Below are 20,381 nucleotides of genomic sequence, written 5' to 3' on the forward strand. Positions count from 1 at the left end.
CTGCAGAGGTTTAATGGTTTGTTTTCACGACCACCTGAGTCTTCTCCTCCTTTTGTCTTCAGCCCTTTTGCTTGGCCGGGCTCGCCCTGTGGTCCTGTTTCTGTGCAGCCCGGTCAGCCTCGACACCCGTGTGAGGTCGGTTCTCTTCCCGGGACTGTACCCGAGCCTGAGGCGGGGCGGGCGCTCCCGGGCGGGCCGTCAGGGTCAGTGTGGGGAACAGGCTCCCAAAGTCAGCGTGTCTTACCACCGTGCCGTGCCATCTGGGTGTCAGGAGGTGGGCAGCCCCGCAGTCGCTGTTATGGACTCCAGTGTTTTGAGGTACCGCACGTTGGGCTTCAGGAGAAACACTTGAGATTGAAGATGACGCACGCGTGGAAACAGCACGGTAGTGCCGACGGTGGGGTAGAGGCACGTCCTGGCCCGGCTCTCGCTTCCCAGAGGGCCTGTTCCACAGACTCTGCTGGGCCGGCCCGTGGGGGGCAGGTGGGTGCCAAGCGCGCGGGGACCGTCGGGCCCGGCCACCGGGGCGCTTCCTGCGGAACACGGGGCTCTGTGGGCCCCAGGAGCGCGTCCCCTCCGCTGCTGCCGAGGGGACAGCGGACTCTGGTGGCGTCCCCCTGAAGCGTGGAGTCTAGACGAGGGTCGACCACGTGGGTGTGTGCACGGCCACCTTCTGGTCCTTTTCCGCATCCCGGGAGCGCCGTCAGAGAAAGTTAAGTTCAATAGGTCCAGTAGTGCTTTCAGTTTTATTTCGTGAGAATGCAGCATATTAAGGGAATGACCAGGACGTTTGTTCTTCTGGCCAAGAGAGAAGTACGTTGGTGTCGGTCTAAAGACCCTTCAGGTGGTATCATTTCTACCTCACCGGAAGCGCGTTGCCTGAGACCAGAGCTTAGAATTCCCGCCGTGGTCCTCGGAGGCGTGTCCTCTTCACAGGCGGTGCTGTTAGTCGCTTAGAGCAGCTCACTCGTGCTCTGCGCGCGGCCCTCGCTGCCTCAGGTTCCCTCCCTCTGCAGGCAAAGTCACAGAACGGTGAGAAGAAAGTGCTGGGACCAGGGCTGGGACGAGGCCGTGTCCCCTCTGGCCGTTCTTGGCCTGGACTTGCTGTTTCCATTTCTTCTGTTTCTCTCTCGTCTGCCTCGCTTCCACGGGTCAGAAGCTGAGATGAGTTTTACTAAGTCTTCATGACCTGCATCTTCCAAGTCGATGGATGGAAACATTCCCAAGAGCATTTGATGTCATTCGTGCTTGCCCTTTGAGAGATTTCAGTACTTGAGGAAAAAGTGAATTTTGTATTTCTCTTCATGTACTTGCTTTTAGATTTTCCCTTAATTAAGATTTTAAAATATTTACACGAGCATTTTTAAAACAACATTTACGAAGTAAATGGTTCATTACAGATCCCTGTTTTTCGGGAAGTGCAAAGTTGTCCTCATACAGAACTTTATGTGAGGGAAGCCGGGGGGAGCACACCAAGCAGGGTTAAATGAGACCCGACCTCCTGCGGGATGAGCCCGCGCTGTCTGCCAGGCCTGGGGCTAACGCCGCCGAGCCGCGAGCGCTTTGTGGGCGGCCTGGCACGCGTTCCAGGCTGGGGTCGCCCCGCGGGCTCTGAGCTGCTGGGGTTGTGTGCTTCTGGGAGATTTTAAATGATTGGCTTCTTTTAGTTCTTTCTTTTCCCCTGCGAAGATGGGATGCGGAGTTAAAGACCTGAAGTATTTTCAGAGCAAAATTTGACAAGAGGAGGTTTGCTTATCAAAATGAAGTTAAGTACGGCCACCTCAATATACCGGTGAAGTGTAAGTGTCAATAACCTGTTAGAATTAATACAGTTAGATGCTTTTTGTTAGGTGCCTTTAGTTTAACCCGAGAGGATATATTGCGTGTGAAGATCTTGTGACCCCTGACGATAAAGCCAACACTTTAACTGTCCATTAAAATGTTTCCGTATTTTAACTTGGAGGTCCCTGCGCATCGTTCCTCCCTAGACTGCGTGTTGATAGACTTGAAATTGGATACAGTGGTTCAAAGACGTCAGCCTTGGCCTGAGCGCTCAGGGTGTGGCTGGCGGTCGCTGATCAGAGCTGCTCTGTAGAGGGGGTGTTCCCCCCCGCCCTCGAATTTAATCAGAGGGTTGAAACCCGTTCTGTCCCGTTTGCGGTGCCTTCCCCGAGGTGTCCCTGCCACGCACTGCGAGTCCACGACTCTCACAGGGAAGCGGGCCCAGTAGAGCCACGGGGAGCAGCAGGTGTGCAGGGCACACACCCAGGAGGGTGCTGCGGGCGTGGGAGGGGTGCCGAAGGGGCATCCCCTGGTCGTCCTGGGTTCTGGGCCCCACGGGAGCCTCCCTGACTCAGGGCTCAGTTAGAAGTGGGTGGTTTGCTGGAAGAAGTCAGAGTTCCCGTGAGTGAAGTCCACCTCACAGCCTTCCTTCCTTGGCGTGTTTTCTGAGCTTGATAAAGTAGCCATCCCGCCCCGTAGTTTAAAGTTCCAAAAGCCCAAGAGCCCGCGTGGGCGCAGCCCTCGTCCCCCCCCGCCGGCCGCCCTCTGTCTCGTGTATGCCGCGCGGCCCCCGAGTGCTGGCTGTTAGCTGGGTTCCAGCCTCGCTGTGCTGGAGCCGCAGGGGGTCGTTCCCTGAGCGTTTGGTGCACGGTCGCTCTTGCTTGGTTGACCAGGGGTGTGGCAGTGCCCCCCTGGCTTCGCCCTGAGACCTTCACCCGCAGCCGCAGCCAGCAGTCGAGAAACACAGGACGCGCACGGCCCACGGGACTCCCCGACGCCACACGCAGTCGTAAATGGGGGGTCCCGGGTTGTCACGCGTCCTTCTGACCAGCCGGCCGCCTGTCGGTTCCCACGCCCCTGCCGGGACGGCTGAGAACTTGGGAAACGTGGAATCGGGCACGCGGTCGAGGCCTGACTGGCGGCGGGTGAAGGGCACACGGGTGAGGTCGGGAGGGTCCCGGCCAGAGGCTCCCGAGCCCTGTGCCTCGGGGGTTCTAGGGAGGCTCCCTGGGGGCGGGGTGGGGTGGAAAGGTCCAGGCCGCTTATCCGCTGGTGCTTCTGGGTGACCGGCCCCACCCCAGAGTCCACCACGGTCGCCTCATTAGACCAAAGGTGCTCCCTGGTCCAGGAGACTCCGGGGGTTTGGGAGCTCTGGCTGGGAGCTCACGGGGGCAGAGCCCGGTGAGCAAATCTCTTGTCGCTTCGCACACTTGAAGCAGCTTCACAGATCAAACTTGTTAAGTGATGACCCCGCTCTGGGGCCATAAGAACGTAGTTACGCTAGCTGACGGGACACGGGGTCTCTGCTCCTTCCTGGAAAAGGTGCTGGCGGGTCCGTGTTCAGGAAACGTGGGCCCGGCCTCCTCTTGCCGCTGCCTTCCCCTTTCCAGCGCCCCGTCCGCCGTCGTGGGCATCAGGTGTCGTCGGGGCCCTGCCCCCTGCCCCCCAAGCCCCCTCCCTTGCCATGTCTATGAACAGTTAAGCCTGAGGTCTGTCAGAGAAGACAGACGGGCAGGCACCCCACACGTGGCCGCGTGGGTCCCAGGACCCGGCGAGGTGGGCGTGGAGGAGGGACAGCCCAGGCCACCTCTGCCTCCCGTCGTGCACCCCGTGGGCCTTGTCCACGCTCCTCGGTGCTGGTTGTAAGCACCCGTCTCGCGGCAGGCCCCGTGTTGGAGCTTTACGGGGTGTCCTGCGTGCTTAGTCACGGGAAGCGGGGCCCGTGCAGAAATCTGCGGTGGTGTCACTCCCGAGGGAGGGGCCGTCGCGTGGATTCCTCAGAAAGGTGATCTTGTGCTGACTCTTGGCCCTTCGTTAGGTGGATGACATCCTAGGAGAGGGCAGCGATGACAGTGACAGCGAGAAGAAGAAGCCGGGAGACCGGGAGGACCGGCAGCGCGGACCGAGGCCCGGGCAGCCCGAGGCCCTGGGGGCCCCGAGGGGGCCCACGCTCAGGTCAGCGCCACCCACCGAGAGGAATGCAGCAGACGGCCGGGGGCCCAGGTGAGGGGGCCTGCGAGAGGAAGGGGGGCGGTCGGGGGCCCGGGGGGGGGGGGGGGCGCAGGTGCGGGGAAGGGGCTGGGAGGCGGGGGGTTGCCCAGGTGAGGGGGGGCCTGTGCGCTGCCCCGCGAGTGCCAGACACCTTCCAAGCGCCAGACACCTTCCGTGTTGATCAGTGCACTGTTGTTATCCTGCTGTATCTTCCCAGTGTTGTTACGGACCATGGTGTGTGGGTATCATTTTCAAGGCAATAGTGAAGGGGGTAAGAGACCTAAAGACGTCGGTCTGGGTGGTCCTGAGAGGGCAAAGGTCACTGTCCTGTTTCTGAAACATACAAAGCACGTTACAGGTTGTTTAGAATATTACGTTTGTGGTGCCCTTGATTTTTATCGTTTTTTATGATTCAGTTACCATTTGGGCAGATGTAACTCTTCCCCTTCACAGAGTGCACAGTGTGTGTTGTAGGTGGTGGTTCGTGCCCAGGTGTGGTCCCAGCGGCCCAGGAGCCTGCGGTGGGGCTCCTCTCCCTGAGTCCCCGCTCATGTCTGGAGGGCTGCTGTGTGTGGACCCAGGATGGGACACGGCCGGGAGCAGCGTGCTGTCCACCGATGGCGGCCCTGTGCTCTGTGTCCAGCTGCGCGGTGTGTTCACAGCCCCAGGGTTTCGAGTGTTCAGAGGCAGGTCGTGGTGAGAACTGGCCCCCGCGTGACCTCGGGCGTGTGCAGGGCGTGGGCCGCGGGCAGCTGCCCACACCAGTGTCTGCCCTCGGGGTCACTTGGCTTGTTGGGACTGTGAGTGCTGACGCCGAGTCAGGCAGGACGGCACGCCGGTGCTTGCTTTTCCGTTTCATTGTATTTTCCTTTGCTTACTTACCGGTGTGCACGTGCGTATGGATGGGTGTTTTGTTTTGCTTTGTTTTGTTTTTGCCGTACCTCGCAGCACGTGGCATCTTAGTTCCCAGGCCGGGGATCAAACCTGTGGTAGGGGAGGGGTGGTTTCTTCCGGGGTGATTCAGGCATTACGTTTGTCGTGTACCCTGTTTCTGTTATTACATTGTAACGTATGATGAAATAAGTATACCGTTTACCACAGTGCAGAGTCAACGGGAGCCCTGAGCTTGCCGTCACTTGCCACTCACTCACAGGGTTTTGATATGAGTCTGCGAGCCATTGATTTACTACGGTCTCTGGGCAGCCAAACCTCCCTGCTAATGAGAATCTGCATCTGCAGCCGCTCCCCAGTGGGTCCCAGCGTCCCCACCTCAGCTCCACCCCAGATCATCAGGCATTAGATGCTCATAAGGAGTGTGCAGCCAGGACCCCTCACGCGCACAGATCCCCGCAGCGTTCATCCCCCTTGAGAATCTAATGTCGCCGCTGACCTGACAGTGATGCGAGCGACAGGAGCTGCTGTCAACAGAGACGGAGCTTCGCTCGCCCGCCGCTCCCCTCCTGCCGTGCGGCCCGGTTCCTAACAGGCCACGGACCAGTCCGAGGCCCAGGGGTTGGGGACCCCTGCCTTACACAGGTGTTTGACCCAGCTGCGTCTTCAGCTCCGCGCGAGGGCCCCGTGGGGCTCTCGAGGGACATAGGGAGCTGGGCCCCCTCTGAGGAGTGTGCTCCCGGAGCCCCGGTTCCACTGCTGCTGCGCTGCTGCGCCTGCCAAGTGAAGAGGAAGACAGAGCCTTTTCTCTAAGACTGGGAAGGACGGGCCGGAGTCCTGGGGCGCGCGGCCTGCTTTGTCTCCACGGAGTCATCTGCCCACACGGGAAGTAGCTCGGGGCCACACGGAGAAAGCCTTGCCTGCGGTGGTCGGGGCTGCCATCGGGGCCAGAGGCGTGTGGCCTGCGCCCACCGCGGCTCCTCTCGGCCCTGCACGGTGCCGGGGAGTCCAGCGCGGGGGCCGGGGCTGTGGTCGGCGTGGGGCGGGTGGGGGTGATTGGGAGCCCCCCCTTCACCCCAGCCCAGGCCTCCTCACCATCCTCACTGCAGCTGCTGTTTCACACCGTGCCGTGGGGCTTGACCTCAGCGCTGTGGGAATCTGAGACGAGGCCAAAGCCCAGGGTCCACCCGGACGCCGCCTCCCCTGGGTGGCCAGAGACCCTTGTTCCCGCCCCCGCCTGCCCCTCCGCCGCTCAGCGTCTCCCTGTACCCGACGTCGAGTCTGCCCTGCGTCGGGGCCGAGGCGCCGTGATCGGGCTTGGGAGCTCACCCCTTTCTCTGCCCAGAAGCTGGCGAATGTGGTTTTCGCGCATGTTTTATTCCTGTCAGTGGGCTCTGGGTGTAGAAGTGTGGATGCTTTGGACTTTCCCATAGTAGCGTTTCTACTTGAGATTAAGTCAGGCTTGTTTGGGGGGTTTGTTTCTTGCCTGCGGGACATTTCGGTCCACGGCCTTTGCTGCGAGCGCTGGCGCCTTGCGCCCTGGGTCGCAGCCTGGCTTCTCCCGAGCGGTTGGCAGCACGTCCTGCCGGCCCGAGTGGCCAGGCTCCCCTACGGGATCTTAATGTCACTGGAACTTGAAGGTGACTTCTGATGGAAGGACGGGGGTGGGGTTTGGGCTTGTCCACTGACAACCGATCCACTCTTCTTTCAAATGAACAGACGTCAGACGCCCGTCTTACACACGGCAGCTGGAGGGGCACTTCCGCTCCTTGAGGTAGATCCCTGAGTAAGAAGTCAGGGCCGTGTGGCAGGCACTTGGCAAACGAGACGTCTGCAGGCGTCGGAGACGCCGCCCTGCCCCCGCCACTCGCAGGAGACGCCGACGTGGAGACGCGGCCTGGGGTCTCGTGTCGTGGGCGGTCGGCTTGGCCAGCGGAAGCCGGCTCTCTCTCCCTGAGGCCCGTTCTCTAAGTGCCAGAGAGTTTAGTCTCGGCGCCTTCCTCACCCCACCCGGTCCCGTGGTGAACTAGTCAGGAGCGCCACCCACGTCTAAAGGCGCAGCTCCTGACCCGCGTCCCGGGCTCCCACCGCCCGGTCCGCTGCCGCCTCCCCTTCTCCGCAGGGGTGCGGTGGCCGGGGTCCCGGCCGAACGTGTAGACGGACGGTGCGAAGTTGTGCAGAGGCCCTCACGCGTGAGAGCTGTTTTCAGTGCTGGGTGGTCACCTAGGCAAGGCTGTCTCTACTACGCTGGGGACGTCGGTCATTTCTAAAGATGGAGGAGACGTGGGCCCGGTGTTTGTGACCAGAGAGCAGACCCAGCTCTGCTGCCGCGGTGGAGCCCGGAGGCCGCTTTGCAGCCAGCCCTCCACCTCTGCCCTGTCGCTGCCTTGCCGTCGGACACCTTCTGTCTGCGCTGCCAGCTGGTGACCCTGGACCAAGGCGCTTGGCTCAGGTTGTAAATTCCCCAGGCTGTGGCTGAGGAGCTGCCCTTCTGTCGCGTGGACACGTGGCTTCCCGTCGATTCGTGTGTCGATCTGTGATGTTTAACCTGCCGTAGCCGACAGCACCGTGGTGACACCCTGGGCCCCAGCCCTTTGCGTGTGTGAGCTCATCACGCACAGTCCATTTCTGAAGGCGGCTCGCCGCGGTCGGAAGGCCTTCGCGCTCTTGGCCTGGTAGCTGCTTCAAGTTGCCCTCCGACCGTGGAGGGCCGTGCTGATGGCGAGGGGGCTGGCTGTCCCCCCCCCCCTGCCACGGTGCTTCGTGACGGCTTCTGGGCCCTGCAGTGCGGTGGATAAAAAGTGGCGCTGTTTTAGTTGTGTGTGCCTTTCTGTCTCCCTGCGCTGAGCCCGCGCCCAAGGCTGGACCCCAGAGACGTTGCGCTGTTGGAGGGGGCGGTGCCGGTGCAGCAGCTTCTCCAGAACAGCCCCGCCCTGTGGGGAGGGGAGACCAGTGCCCGGAGCGGCTGCAGCGCAGTAACTAAAACGTCCGGTTTCCAGCAAAGAGAATCGTGAGACATCGGAGAGACAGAAGAATGAGCCACAGACAAGACAGAAGAGGCCGGAGAAGCTGCCCGAGAGGGCGACCGCGTATCAGAGAACAGACGGGATACGTTCCCAGAGCCGCGGAGACGGAGAATCGCCGAAGGGTCCTGGGGACAGCGTCTCAGACGGCACCGCCAGGCCCTCGGCGCGCACGTGGCAGGACTGCCAGGGACGTAATGACTGGCACCTTGCCAAATGTGATGGGGAACGTCATCTGACACATCGGGACCCGTTTTTCAAGTAAAAACGCTACTATGGGAAAATCCAAAGCGTCCACGCTTCTGCACCCAGAGCCCAGCTCAGAGGTCCCCATCCGCACGCGTCACGGCGAGGATGCAGGAAGCCAAGACCAGGACGGGTCAGAAGACTGCCTCAAAATAGGCGACGTCACCTGAGTTCTCAGGCTTTTCAGAAACAGTTCAACAGATGTGGCCCGGACGATTTTTCCTTGGAACGTGCCCTCTCGCCCTGTGGCCCTGACCTGAGCACACGCCCTGGAGCCCGGTGTTGTGTTACAGTGACCTACACATGCACCTCTTTGAAGAAGCAGCAGAGCCTCCGCTGTCGTGACCGGACAGGGCAGGCAGGAGCCCACACGCGTCCTCTCTGCCTCGGGGTCCAGACGGCCTTCCACACCCCAGGGCAGGTGCTCCCCTGCACGCACGTGGACACATGCACACACGTACCTGAAACAGCTTTTGCTAGGTAAAATAGTGACCTTACCACCTGCCGTGCTGCTCTGTTCTTTTTCTTTCTGCCAAAAATACCAAGCTGGTTGTAACCAGCAATTTGAAAAATAAATGTGTTATGGATTGTTTGATCTTGTTGGTTAGACACTGGTATGAAATAATAATGTGTGTTTGTTTGCCGTAGTTGCTAAAATAATTGTGCATCTTTTAAACAGCAGACTTCAGGTGCGGGTCCACGTGCCTCTTTACAGCAAAGAGCTCAGAGGCTGGGACGTGAGGGAGGAAACGTACACGCGTGATTTATGTTCCTGTTCACGTTCTTGCTTTATTCCACGTTGAATCTGAGCTGATTCTTGAGCCTTAATTTTTCCCCAAATTAAATCTGTTAGCGTTTCTCTAGGGGACTGTGCTGTTGGTTGTGAAAACAGAATACAATTATTGCAGGCTCTGCTGAGAGGAAAGGAAGCTGGTATCAATTTTAGGCATCTATTAACCGCGACTTGCAGCTGTGTCCAGTCTTTGAGGTGATCTTTAATTACTAAAACTCAATCGTGTTGGATATAGGAATACTCCAAACATTGTTTAACCGAGACTGCAGGTTTTGCTCTTCCCAGCACAAGGCACTGCCGCTGCGGCCCCCAACCCTGGTCCCCAGGCCCCCGGACACGGCCGCACGAGTGGACACCGAGGTCCCAGGGTCTCTCCCGCAGGACCAGCCGGGCTCAGCACAGTCGACGTTTGTCTCTCCGCACAGAGGCTGCGACAGCCGTGGGTTCCTGCCTAGCTGTTAGCTGGCGTCGCCCTGGTGGTGGGGGGGACACCCTGTGCAGCCCGTTCTGTCCCAAAAGGCTGCCCTGCAGCGGGGTCTCCAAGGGCAGTGCAGGAGGTTTTATCAACAGGACGCCCCGGGATCAGCCTCCTAGGGGCCTGCACTTCTCGTGCCCCGGGGTCCCTCCCAGGCCCCCTGTGCCACCTGTGGAGCCGTCCCCGCAGGAGAGCAGCAATCCCGGCCGACGCAGCCGGGCGCCGTCCACTGACTCAGCCTCGGCTTCCTTGTTGCAGCAGCTCGGGGTGCGTGAGGGTCTCTGTACACAGGCAGAGGGCCCGGCCCTTCCTGGCCCCGGGGGCTTCCTCACCAGTCACGGGAACACCTCCTCTTTGCCCTTGGATTTGCTACTTCCTGGAAGCTCGTCCCCTCGGTGACCGGAAGACGGGGATCTGCTTTACAGCAGGCGCGGCAGCCGCCCCAGGGACACCCCGGAGGCGGGACACCCCAGAGGTGGAGGGCGGTCGGGGAGGAGCCTCGAGGACAGACCACGTCCCCACGTGCTCTCAGCGCCGCCGGCGGTGCAGCCACAAGTGGGGGCCTGGAAGGTGGGGTTCAGCCCCCTCTGCCCGCCACCCGCAGCTGAGCACAGCTCAGGCCTGGGGCTGACTCTGCTCTGCTCTCGTGTGTGTGACCGCTGCACACGCACACACGCGCGACCGCCCAGTTCTGTCCTGGGAGGCGGTGCTGGGCACTGCCCCGTGGAGCGTGGGTGTCGTTGGGGTTAGGAGAAAGCAGTCTCTAAACTGTTCCGTCTGCACGTCGTTTCTGAGTTTGTTGTGTTCACTCAGCGAAGGGGAATCGTGCGAGCGCCTCAGCTGAATTACGCTTAACGCTTAGCACCACCTTTGGCTCCACCGTCTCTCGCAGATCCAGAGCTACCCCTGCAGTGTGTCTGAGGGGCTGGACCCTCGGGCCGCATGTCTGCTCAGAGCTGGCTCGAGCTGGCGAGGCCCGGGCGCCGTGTCCCAGCGTGGCTGTGCTCCAGCAGACACCTTGGTCAGTGTTTGTCCTGAAAGCACATCACAGGGTCCACACGGCTCCGTCCTCTTGTCCAGACCCTGGCGCCCTCCCAGCCGCCGGGTCGCTTCCCATCCGCGCCCCCTTCCTGCACCGACCTCCTCCCGGTGCCGCCGGGACCTGAGAGGAGGGGTTTCTTTCGGGTTTACTTTCCCTTCCAGCCACGTGTGCTGCCGAGCCAGGCCGCAGCGGCTGGGCAGGGGCGGCGCTGGGTCGCAGTAAGCGCGCGCTTCCCCTTCGGGTCACGTGCTCCCTCCGGGGCCGGGGTCCCTCTCCTCTGACTTCCGCCAGCCTGGGGGCTGAATGTGCTTCCTGACAGGCACCTTGATTTGCTTTTCAAATTACATCGTAGTATCTTTTTCAGTGTTCGTTGGCCCTTTTTTCTGCCAACTGCCCTTTTCTGTTTGAGGAGTGTTTCTCACAATTAGGTTATTCCTTGTCTGTTGTAGAAATTTCTGTGTGTATTGTAGGTCTTAGGTTATAGACGTCATAGTCTTGCACGTCATTTTCCCAGTCTCGTGCGTGTCTGTGACTGCTTGAGATGCCTTTTGTGTCTCTAAGAGGTAAATCTTTTGGGGGGTTTCTTCCCTTCAGAAGGTTTCCCCAAACCATAGTAGTTGTTGGGGGGCGTATATATATTCCTACGTAACTTTTCGATAAATGGTGCGACAACAGCTGTGAACTATTGATGTCCAAATGCAGAATAATTAATCGTAGCCCACAGTCAGAAATGTACTCAGCGGTTAACTCAAAATAGATTTCATAGACCTGAATGTAAAACATACACCCGTCTGCTGGCGGCTGTCCCCGCCTCCCTTCCCAGCGGCAGCTAGCTCCGGGCCCCTCCCTCTCCCGCCCTCACACGTCCTGGGTATTTCGTTACCTGCCGGAGACAGAGGCTGCCTTGGTGCCCAGCCTGTGCTGTCAGGGCTGTTCCGGAAGCATGGGGGCTGGAGGCCGAGGGGCCGGGGAACGTGTGTGCCACGAGCATCTCACGGTGCGTGTGCTTTCCTTGCAGGGGCCACAAGAGGAAGCTGAACGAAGAGGACGCAGCCAGCGAGTCCAGCGGAGCGTCCAGCTGCGAGGACGAGGAGGGGGGCAGCTCGGAGGCGGACGAGATGGCAGCCGCGCTGGAGGCCGAGCTTGGCGACCTCATGTGACCGCGGGGCGTGCACTCGACTCACCTCCGTCCCGGGAGCTGCCCCTCCTCCAGAGGGACATGTCTGTTTGCAGAGCTCCACCTGCAGAAACACACTGTTTTGCAGAAAGAGGTGTTTTTAGAAGTTTCACTACAAGAAAGCCTACTTGTTAAGGACAGCGGGGCAGGGAACGCGGCCATGCCAGAGATCCTGGGTGAGCCCAGCAGAGCCGCACAGCGGGACTGGAGTTGGCGCTTTTTATCAGGAAGACGGGGGGTGTGGGGAGGTGTTTTTCCTTTAACTAGGCAGCACATTGCTTAGGGTGAAGGCTGGGCGTCCGACCAGACAGAGGGCTGAGGCGGCGGCAGCCCAGCATCCACCTGCTTTTTCACGACTGAAGCTACCAGAACATGCACAGGTTTCAAGCGAGGCCGTGCATCGGCGTGTGACGAGGACAGGCCTGGGGCCCCCAGCTGCCCCCAGGGCCCTGCAGCTCCCGCGGGCGCCGGGACAAAGGGCCCTGCCCTCGCGGGCATGTAAAGTTTTGTATATCTATTTCATACGTGACCCACCAAACAGATTTTTCTTTCCTTTAATAAAAGTCCCTTTTGTAAGCCTTCTGCTCTGCCCCGTTCCCTCGTCACGGGATCCAGCTCTCGCGCCACGTGCGTGGGTGAGCTGCCCTGTCCCGCTCCCCTCCAGGGCGCTCACGGGGCCGATTCCTGGGTGAATGACCAGGGCCTTGGACGCTGAAACAGAAAAGCAGATGACCCTCTCAAGCCAGTCCGTGGCTGTTCGTCTGTCCCTTATTGCACCAAAGCTTTAGGAATGCCAAGGACCGGTGTTGTTTCTAATCACTAGATTTATGATAATTTGACCCAAGACACCCAAGGAAACCAGAGGCGATTCTGACCTGGGAGCTCAGTGCTGACACGGTGTGAAACATCGTATTCAGTGTGTCAGCCAGACAGCATGGCCACGCGTGGTCCCACCCCTGGGGTCCCAGGTCTCACCCACAGGCCCTGTGTGCTCGGGCAGCCCCAGGAAGATCCCACCCAGACCGCTGACCTGAGACCCCTGGGCGGTAATGCTGGTGAACTTGCCTTCGTGCCTCCTCTGAGACAGCCCCTTGGTCCTTCCTGCGTGATCCCTCCGGGTCAGGCTGCAGGTGGAGGGAGCAGAGCCCGGGGTGTGCCTGAGATGCTGCATTCCTGTTGTGTGGAGGGGCAGCCCCTGGGCTGCCGGGTCACCAAGACACAGAGGTGTGCCCCCTTCCAGCTCTAGATCAGCACGCAGCAAACGTTCTTCTTTGCATTTTCTGGGCTAATTACTGGATTAAAAGTGAGTGTTGGGCTCAGGCTGTGTCCTGTTCACACTCTTCAGTTGCAGGTAAGAGCCGCAGCTGCAGTGGGCTTGTCTTCCTGCATCCACTGGCTTGTCTGAGAAGTGGGGTGGAGCTTCAGGTACGGCTGGATCCAGGTGTTCACCAAACGCTCAGGTGTCATTGGGAACTTGAATCCTCCTCCCATGGTTTGTCCTCTCTTTGATGGTCAGATGCCACCCGCCCTCCGGATGATGGGGGTGGGGGGCAGCGTGGGAATCATGATGCACATGGGACAGGTGTGGGCCGGCAGACGTCAAGAATCTAGGCACAGTCCCCGCCTAGTTTCCTCACCAAGGTGAGTGTACCTTCGTGTACTTGCCAGTCTCCACAACAGCAGTGTGAGGCTCCGGGATTCCCGGTCAGAACCATTCCTGGGGAGCAGCAAGGGGGAGGCCCCTCTGATGGGTCTGTACTAGGGCAGGAACGGAGAAGACAGAACTGGGAACGTGACTAATCTCAAGGTTTCCTGCTGAAACCCGACACAGCGCCTCGGGTGGATATCCCTTAGAGGGCTGGGGGTAGTTACACATCTCCTTGCAGCCTTGTTCTCCGTGGCGTGTGCTTGGCATGCTGAGCCGTCCCGGGGGCCGGGGTGGCACCGAAGGTCCCCGGGGCCCCTTGAGCCTCCTGAGGAGGCGATACCACCTTTGGGGGAGGGTTGCCTAGGAGACCTGCGTGCTGTCTCACAGAGAGAAGTGCGCGCGAGTCAGGGAGATGCTGGATAATTTGTGCAACTCCTCCAAGTGACATCTTTTGTAGAAATTTTAGTAGGAAGCTTGAACTTGCCATCCTGAACGGAACTTAAACGTCAGGCTTTACGCTTAAGACAGCTGTCTGAAAATTCATGACCAGGAATTGGGAGAGAATCCCTTCGGTCCACGAGAAATCTTTGCACAAGCAGATCATAAATTGAAGCCACTTTTTACAAACACTCAAAAGTCTGTGACGCTGGAAATGTGAAATTTTACCCTCCTTGAGAAGCGCAATGTTGAAATTTTGTGTAAACGTGGGTGGATCTCATGTCCCGTCTGAGTTTTTCATGTTTTTTCACGTTTTTAAAACAACCGTGAAGCTGTGACGTGGGGACACCTGTCGTGTGAGTCCGACCCGTCTGTGGGCCCACCCCACGCGGAAACCCGAGTCAGGGCCGGGGGCTGCCCAGGTGTCAGGGCGGGGGCACTGGTGTTCCCTGCAAGGACCCGGGCTGCCCCACGCGAGCAGAAGAGCCTGGAGGATGACCAGAGCCACCCACTCGTGCGCCACAAGGGCCAGCTTCAGGGTACACGCCTTGTATTCTCAAAGTCAGATTCAATCCAGTGTGGACTGCTGAGCGTGTGCATGTACACGTGTGCACGTGTGTACACGCACACACGTTCAGAGCTGCAGCCTGGTCTTTACATAAAGCTTTTCCATTTTGAAAGTGCTGCCCAGGTGGAAAAATGTTCAAGTACAACAAAGGAAGCAGGCCGTTCATCACCCCACCCAGAGGTGACAGTCGCATTCAGTGTTTAGTCCTTTCCTGTGGTCATGAGCCTGGCTTTTTAAAAGTAATTGTGAAATTTTAACGTAGACCCCATCGAAGATGAGGAAGAAAAATTGCTATAATCCTGCCACCAAATCTAACCACATTAGCATTTCAATGTATTGTTTTAGTTTCTTATGCATATTGTTTTAATAGAATTTAGTTTTTCGAGCAGCTTAAGGCTAGAGCACCGTCGAGGGGGAGGTGTGGATCCTTCCTGTACACCCCCTCCCGGCCCGTGCACCGTCTTCCCCACTATCAACACCCCCACCAGACGGGACATTTGTTACAACTGATGCACCTATGTCCATACATCATCACCCACAGTCCACAGTTTATGTTAAAATTCACTCTGGGTGTTGTACATTCTGTGGGTTTGGACAGATGTGTAAAGACACGTATCCACCATCATGGGGTCATACGGAGTGTTTTCACTGCCGTAAACATCCTCTGTGCTCCCCCGTATCTCCCTCCTTCCCCCAGCCCCCGGCACCACTGATCTGCTCACCGGGTCCACAGTTTTGTCTTTTCCAGAATGTCCTGTAGTTGGACACACAGTGCTCAGCCGTTTCAGATGGGCTTCTTTCACTTAGCAACACGCGTTTACGTCTCCTCGTCTCCTCCATGTCTTTTCATCGTCGATATCCAGCATATGCAAAAGGCAGGCTGCTGGAGGCTCCGTGAGACAACCTGCCTTCTTCTAAAGATAATTAGCGAGAAAAGCAGAAGAGATGGAGGGGAACCATTGATTAAAGGCAAGCACGCCCGCCAATCCCAGCGCGTGGGCTTGTTTGGGTCCTAATTCACACAAACTGAAAGTAACAGACACAGCGTGACAACAGGCAATTTAAACATGAACACATGTGTGATATTAATGAATATTGTTCACTTATTTTAGGTGAAGTGTAGCTCTTAGGAGCCCCCTTTTTAAGAGGATGTACTGAGAGATTTATGATGCAATGGCATGATGTCCGGGGTCTGCACTGGAACAGTACGAGGCACAGCGGGCGGGCGGAGGCTTGGAGGGGAGCAAGGTCAGTGCAGTTTTCACTGGAGAAGCTTGAGTCCTGCCTACTTTGTATGTGTTTGGAATTTTCTGTAATAAAAAGTGACAACAACATGAATAAAGTCGCTCGGTCTGAGTTTTAGAGATGAACAGAACAAGGCCGGTTGCTTTGTAGTGAAAGGACGGTTCGGTTGGTCCCGCACCCCAGGCTGCAGACCCAGGCCCCAAGTGTCCCAGACCCCAGGTGGGCAGCTGGGCTGGCCCCCCTTGTCGGCTTTCCTCCCAGGGGCCCCTGGGGCCTGAGGTCAGCAATGTCTGTGGCCCACGCTGGACCCGCTGTAGTGCTCGCTTAGCCCTGCTGAGCGTGTGACCCCCCCCAGGCACACGCACACGTACATGTGGGAGCACACGTGTGCACACACGGTGTGCGTGCACGCACACGCCACCGTTCAGGGTTGACTGCTGCCGCATCCACGGGAGATGGTCTCCCGCGGGCTCTGACCTCTCTGACAGCTGAGCGCCCGCCGCGTCCTGGCACCAACCAGGGACCATCTGTGCAGAGATGAAGGCCCCTAAGGACCTGGCCTTGGAGTCTGAGCTCCGAGCAGCAACACGAGTTGACAAGGTCACCATGTGTCGTGTCACCCGAGAGGCTGGACCGAGTTCCACAGCACTCTGTGGGCAGCTGCTTCCAGGCGCTCTGTCTCCCCCGAGACGACAGTGCTCCAGAAAAGTCGGCCTGGATTTGAGGTTGGGGACGTCCTGGCTTCCTGTGTGTGCTGCGGAGATCACGGTCAGGACCCCTGGCTCACGCCACGGGGGACGAGGGGCCGCGACAGGTTGGGTCAGCCCTGCAGAGAGAGCCCCCCGTGAAGCCTGGGGGCCCCGACCTGCTCGCCCCGTGAGGGGTCCCCTCAGAGCCCGTCAGGGTCTCGGCCTCTCCCCTGCCCTCTGCAGAGGCCCCGGTCGCTGGGGAGAGGCTCAGAGGCAGGTTCCGTCCAGCTGCATCTCAGGGGGTGGAGCTGCCGCCCAGCACTCGGCCGCCATCGTCACGTCTGCTGAGAAGGAAACAGGTCAAAGCCAATGGGCGCCATCCTGCTTGCCCTCGGGGAGGCGGGAGCCGCTTGGGGGGGGGGGGGGCAGGGCGCGGGGGCACGCGGGGCAGGAGAGGAGGGCACCGCCCGCCGCCTCTGGACCAGGGTCTCCAGGGGCCATCCCGGACTCTGCGGGCAGCTCCGCCTCTGACCCCTGGAGGGTCCCGGGGTAAAGACCCGGGGCTGCGGAGCCGGCAGCCCCTCCTTGCCCACGGTGATGCCCCCCAGGCGCCCCAGGGTTTCCTCGTGGACTTCGTGAGAAGAGGCAGCCCCCCGCCTCTGGGCTGAGATTAACGTGTGGCCCTGGTTCCTCTCTGTCCCAAGAGAGCCGCCAGCTCGACCGGCACGGCGAGCACCGAACCCCGCTGCTCCGAGACTCACTCCGACAGCAAGTGTGTCGTGGATTCTGTTCCCTCGGGACGAGGGGGGCCTGTCCACAGCCGCTTTATCGTTAGAAACAAAGTGAAGCCACGGGCCCCCGGGGACGAAAGGAGCCCAGCTCCCGGAAGCGGCTCCGCCCGTGCCCCCCGATGAAGTGACGCGGAGCCCCCGTCTGAGCCCTGAGTGGCGCCCGCCGGGGCCCGGGCAGCACCCAGCGACCTGCTGCTGCTCCAGATCCAGCGGGTTCCCGGCAGCGAAGAGCATCCGTATCCTCCCCCCGCCCCCCATGGCTCCCGGCCCTGCTTCCCTCCCGCGGGACTCGGTGCCGCCCCAAGGCGCCTCCGCGAGCACCTGGCGGGCGCAGTGGCTGCTCCCGTCTGTCGAGCGTCTGAGAATGGCAGCGACAGCAAAAAGGGAGCCTCTGGCTTCGGGGAGGGTGTCGGCTGGACCGATGGGTCCTGGACGGCGCCTTGTTGGGACCCCAGCGGTGGCCCGGCTTGTGCCCTTCCGGAAAGGACCTGCTGCCCTTCTGTCGGCTCACGTGCAGGTCTGCACACAGGACCCAGTGCGAGGAAAGGGCTTCCTGCTAAATAAGTGATCAGAACAACAATGGGAATAGCAATGCTTGAAACATCACTGACTTAATACCCTGATAGGTACTTTCAGCACTGAAAAAAAAAACGAGAGACCCCATCTTTTCCTTTGCTGAAAAAGTCACTTGATGCGAAAATGCAAACCCAGGGGAGACCAGCGCTCAGCATAACAGGTGTTGGTCTCGACGAGCGTTTCTCGTCAAGGCAATGTCGTAAGTGGCTCGTCCGTCCAGGGTGTCGCAACCTGCACTTAGTGACTGGAGAGAACACAGCGCCCGCACTGTCAGCGCCCACACCCAGAGCGCCTACAAGGAGCACCTCGGGAAGAAAACAAACCCTCGCCTGGGCCCACGCAGAGCCGACCTCGCCGGGCGACGCAAGGGCGTGAACTCTGGGATTGAAAGCCTGGGAGGCCGGGTCGAGTTCGATCACCCCCAGCCGACGTGATCCACTCGGAAGAACCAGGCTGGGTGTGGGCAGCGGGCTGTGTCCCCAGCTACCACCACCTGCTCGTGCTGTCCCCGCGGGGCCCTGGCGGCCCATGGCTGTGTGTCACCGGGGTCAGTGGGCGAGGAGCTTGTGTCGGCGGCCCGGCCGCCTGACACCCTGGGGACAAGCTTGTCCCCTAGGGTCCCCTGTCTGCCCCCCGGTCCGGCCCGGCTCCGGCGTTTCCTCGGTCGTCAGGCCCCCTCATCCCCTCCAGGTCCTCAGTCTTTTTCTGTCACGACCCAGACCTTTCGACGAGCACAGCCAGGGATTCCCGGACGGTCCCTCAAGGTGGGCTTTTCTCAGGTTCCCGGGACCATGCCTGTGGTCCTGTCGGGACTGCAGTCAGAGCAGCGGCAGCCAGCTTCCTACTCCGCTTTCAACAGTTTCTGAGACCTGCAGTTACCCTGCCCATCGCGGAGCTTCTGCACCAATTTTAGCCTCCATGGATGGTCTTAACCACAGTTACTGCTCTGGTTTTTGCCACATAGGGGGCCTTGAGGCCCAGCCCACTGTCCGGGGGCCTCTAGCAGCCACGGGCCCCTGAGGCCCTGCCCACCCAAGGTCTGGGCGCACTCGGGGGTGGGCTGGGCCGCGGCGCGGTGGCTGGTGGCGGTTACCACAGCAACACACGGGCTAAAAGACAGTGCTGGCCTCCAGCACCCAGGAGAGCCTCAGAAATACCGTCCAAGTGAAGGAACGGGCGGTCGTATTTGCTTTGATCGGGGAAAACTAGACTTCACCTCCTAAGAGCTGAGCTACATAGAGGAGGTTCTAAATTCCTTTTTGGTTTGTCTATGTTGTTTTAACCCTCGCCCCTCGGCGAACGGCATGAGTGAACCAGCAAGCCGTACACTGCAAGACTTCCTGAACGTCGGGCCAGGCCCTCCATCCGCAAGGCGGGTCCAGCTGTCCGCGTGGTGGGCGCCCGAGCGACCCTGGAACCGGCAGCACCTGCTCTAGGCGGAAGGCAAGCTCCGCAGCTGTGAGGACCAGTCCCGGGTGAAGACGCTAAAGACGCAATGCCGCGAAAGTGCAGAGACCTGTCCCACACGCCGCGCCCTGGAGAAAGAGAGCCCGTGCGACGTGACGAGGTGGGCCCTGACAACTGCGCCTTTGAGAATTCCAGGGCGTGCTCGGAACCACGGAGGACTCGGCCATGAGGAGGACCGCCCGGGCGATGACGGCAAGAGTCAGCGGGGCCTCGGGACACCCAGAGGAGGGGAGACACGGGCTTCTCACTCACCTCCAAGAGCCCTCACTGCTGGGACAGACGGCCTGGGCCCGGCTTCACCCCACGTGCCTTAGTGGTGAGAGCGAAGTGGGCGGAATGTACTGAACGAGATTAAGGCAGGATTAAAATCGGGGCCTGCGAGGCCAAGGCGCGCGAGGGCTTGAAAACTGGCGGCCCTGGTGGACGCCCGTCCCCGAGGACGGACATGGCAACCTCAGAGTCTGGTCCCTGCACAGCCGGCTCTGGAAACAGGATCATCAAAGGAGTAACAAGGGGGCCCTGAAACATCCAGAAGGATAGGCAGGCACACAGGACACAGAGTCAGACCAGTGCCTGGTGACCAGCATCTAACACGCCGTCGAGCCTCTAACGCCTTCGGGGGGGGTGTCCTGAGGACACAAAAATATTCGGCTATGCCGGAGAGAAAACCCAGCGAAGCCTGCGCCCCAGAGGTCAGAGCCCACTCTGCCTGCCTCTCCGTGCTGACCGCTTCCTGCGGCCCCTCCCCTCCTGGCTGACCTCTCCGCAGGCCGCCCCTCAAACCCCGTTCCTCGGCCTCCGCCCGTAGCCGACCTCCTGGTCGTGGTCCCCACCGCGGAAGCCAGGCCACGCTTCTAGAGGGACACGTGTGTGGTGTCCAGAAGGGCCGGGGGAGCCTCACTTCTCTTAACATGATCTGGGGTCTCTGCAGCCAGCGGGGGGCGAGGGCTGCCCCCTGGACGGCAGCCTCCGTGCCCTGGGGCCTCGCCGGCCCCTCCTGTCTGCACCCGGCTTCCAGGAGACCCGCTGGCTCATTTCACAAGCCTGTGCTGCTCTGTTTCGCTTCCACTGACAGTTACTCAGCTGCCCGTTGGGCCCAGGGGACTTCCTTGTCACCTTGACGCGGAGCCTGTGCTTTCCCATTTAAGAGGCTTTGCGGGACAGCAGCTTTCACTGACCTCCACCTTCCCTGATCTGTGAGCCGCAGACCCGGGGCGGCAGCCCCTCGGGCCCCTTGGGCTCCGCCTGACCCGGGAGCAGCTTGTGATCCTGCAACGCGGCCTCAGCTGCCCAGCGATGCCCAGGGGAAATCTCTACAC

General features: G+C 60.0%; 1 protein-coding gene across 9 annotated transcripts in view; it reads left to right on the forward strand.

Moving 5' to 3' along the window:
* The window catches only part of CTDP1 (CTD phosphatase 1), a 41,839-nt gene extending 29,619 nt beyond the window's left edge, over positions 1–12,220 (forward strand). For 7 of the 9 annotated variants that reach the window (XM_027118826.1, XM_027118820.1, XM_027118824.1 and 4 more), the window contains exons 12-13: positions 3,821–4,005; positions 11,482–11,746. In XM_027118826.1, the coding sequence (XP_026974627.1) occupies positions 3,821–4,005; positions 11,482–11,623 (327 nt within the window). In that variant the 3' untranslated portion in view covers positions 11,624–11,746. Of the gene's footprint in view, positions 1–3,820; positions 4,006–11,481 lie in introns of those variants that run through there. The other 2 variants (XM_027118827.1, XM_027118822.1) reach the window with 2 other exon arrangements.
* The last annotated feature ends 8,161 nt before the right edge of the window (positions 12,221–20,381 follow it).

This window comes from Aethalodelphis obliquidens, unplaced genomic scaffold, assembly GCF_003676395.1.
Source record: "Aethalodelphis obliquidens isolate GAN/ISIS:26980383/991018 unplaced genomic scaffold, ASM367639v1 scaffold19, whole genome shotgun sequence".
Taxonomy (NCBI): domain Eukaryota; kingdom Metazoa; phylum Chordata; class Mammalia; order Artiodactyla; family Delphinidae; genus Aethalodelphis; species Aethalodelphis obliquidens.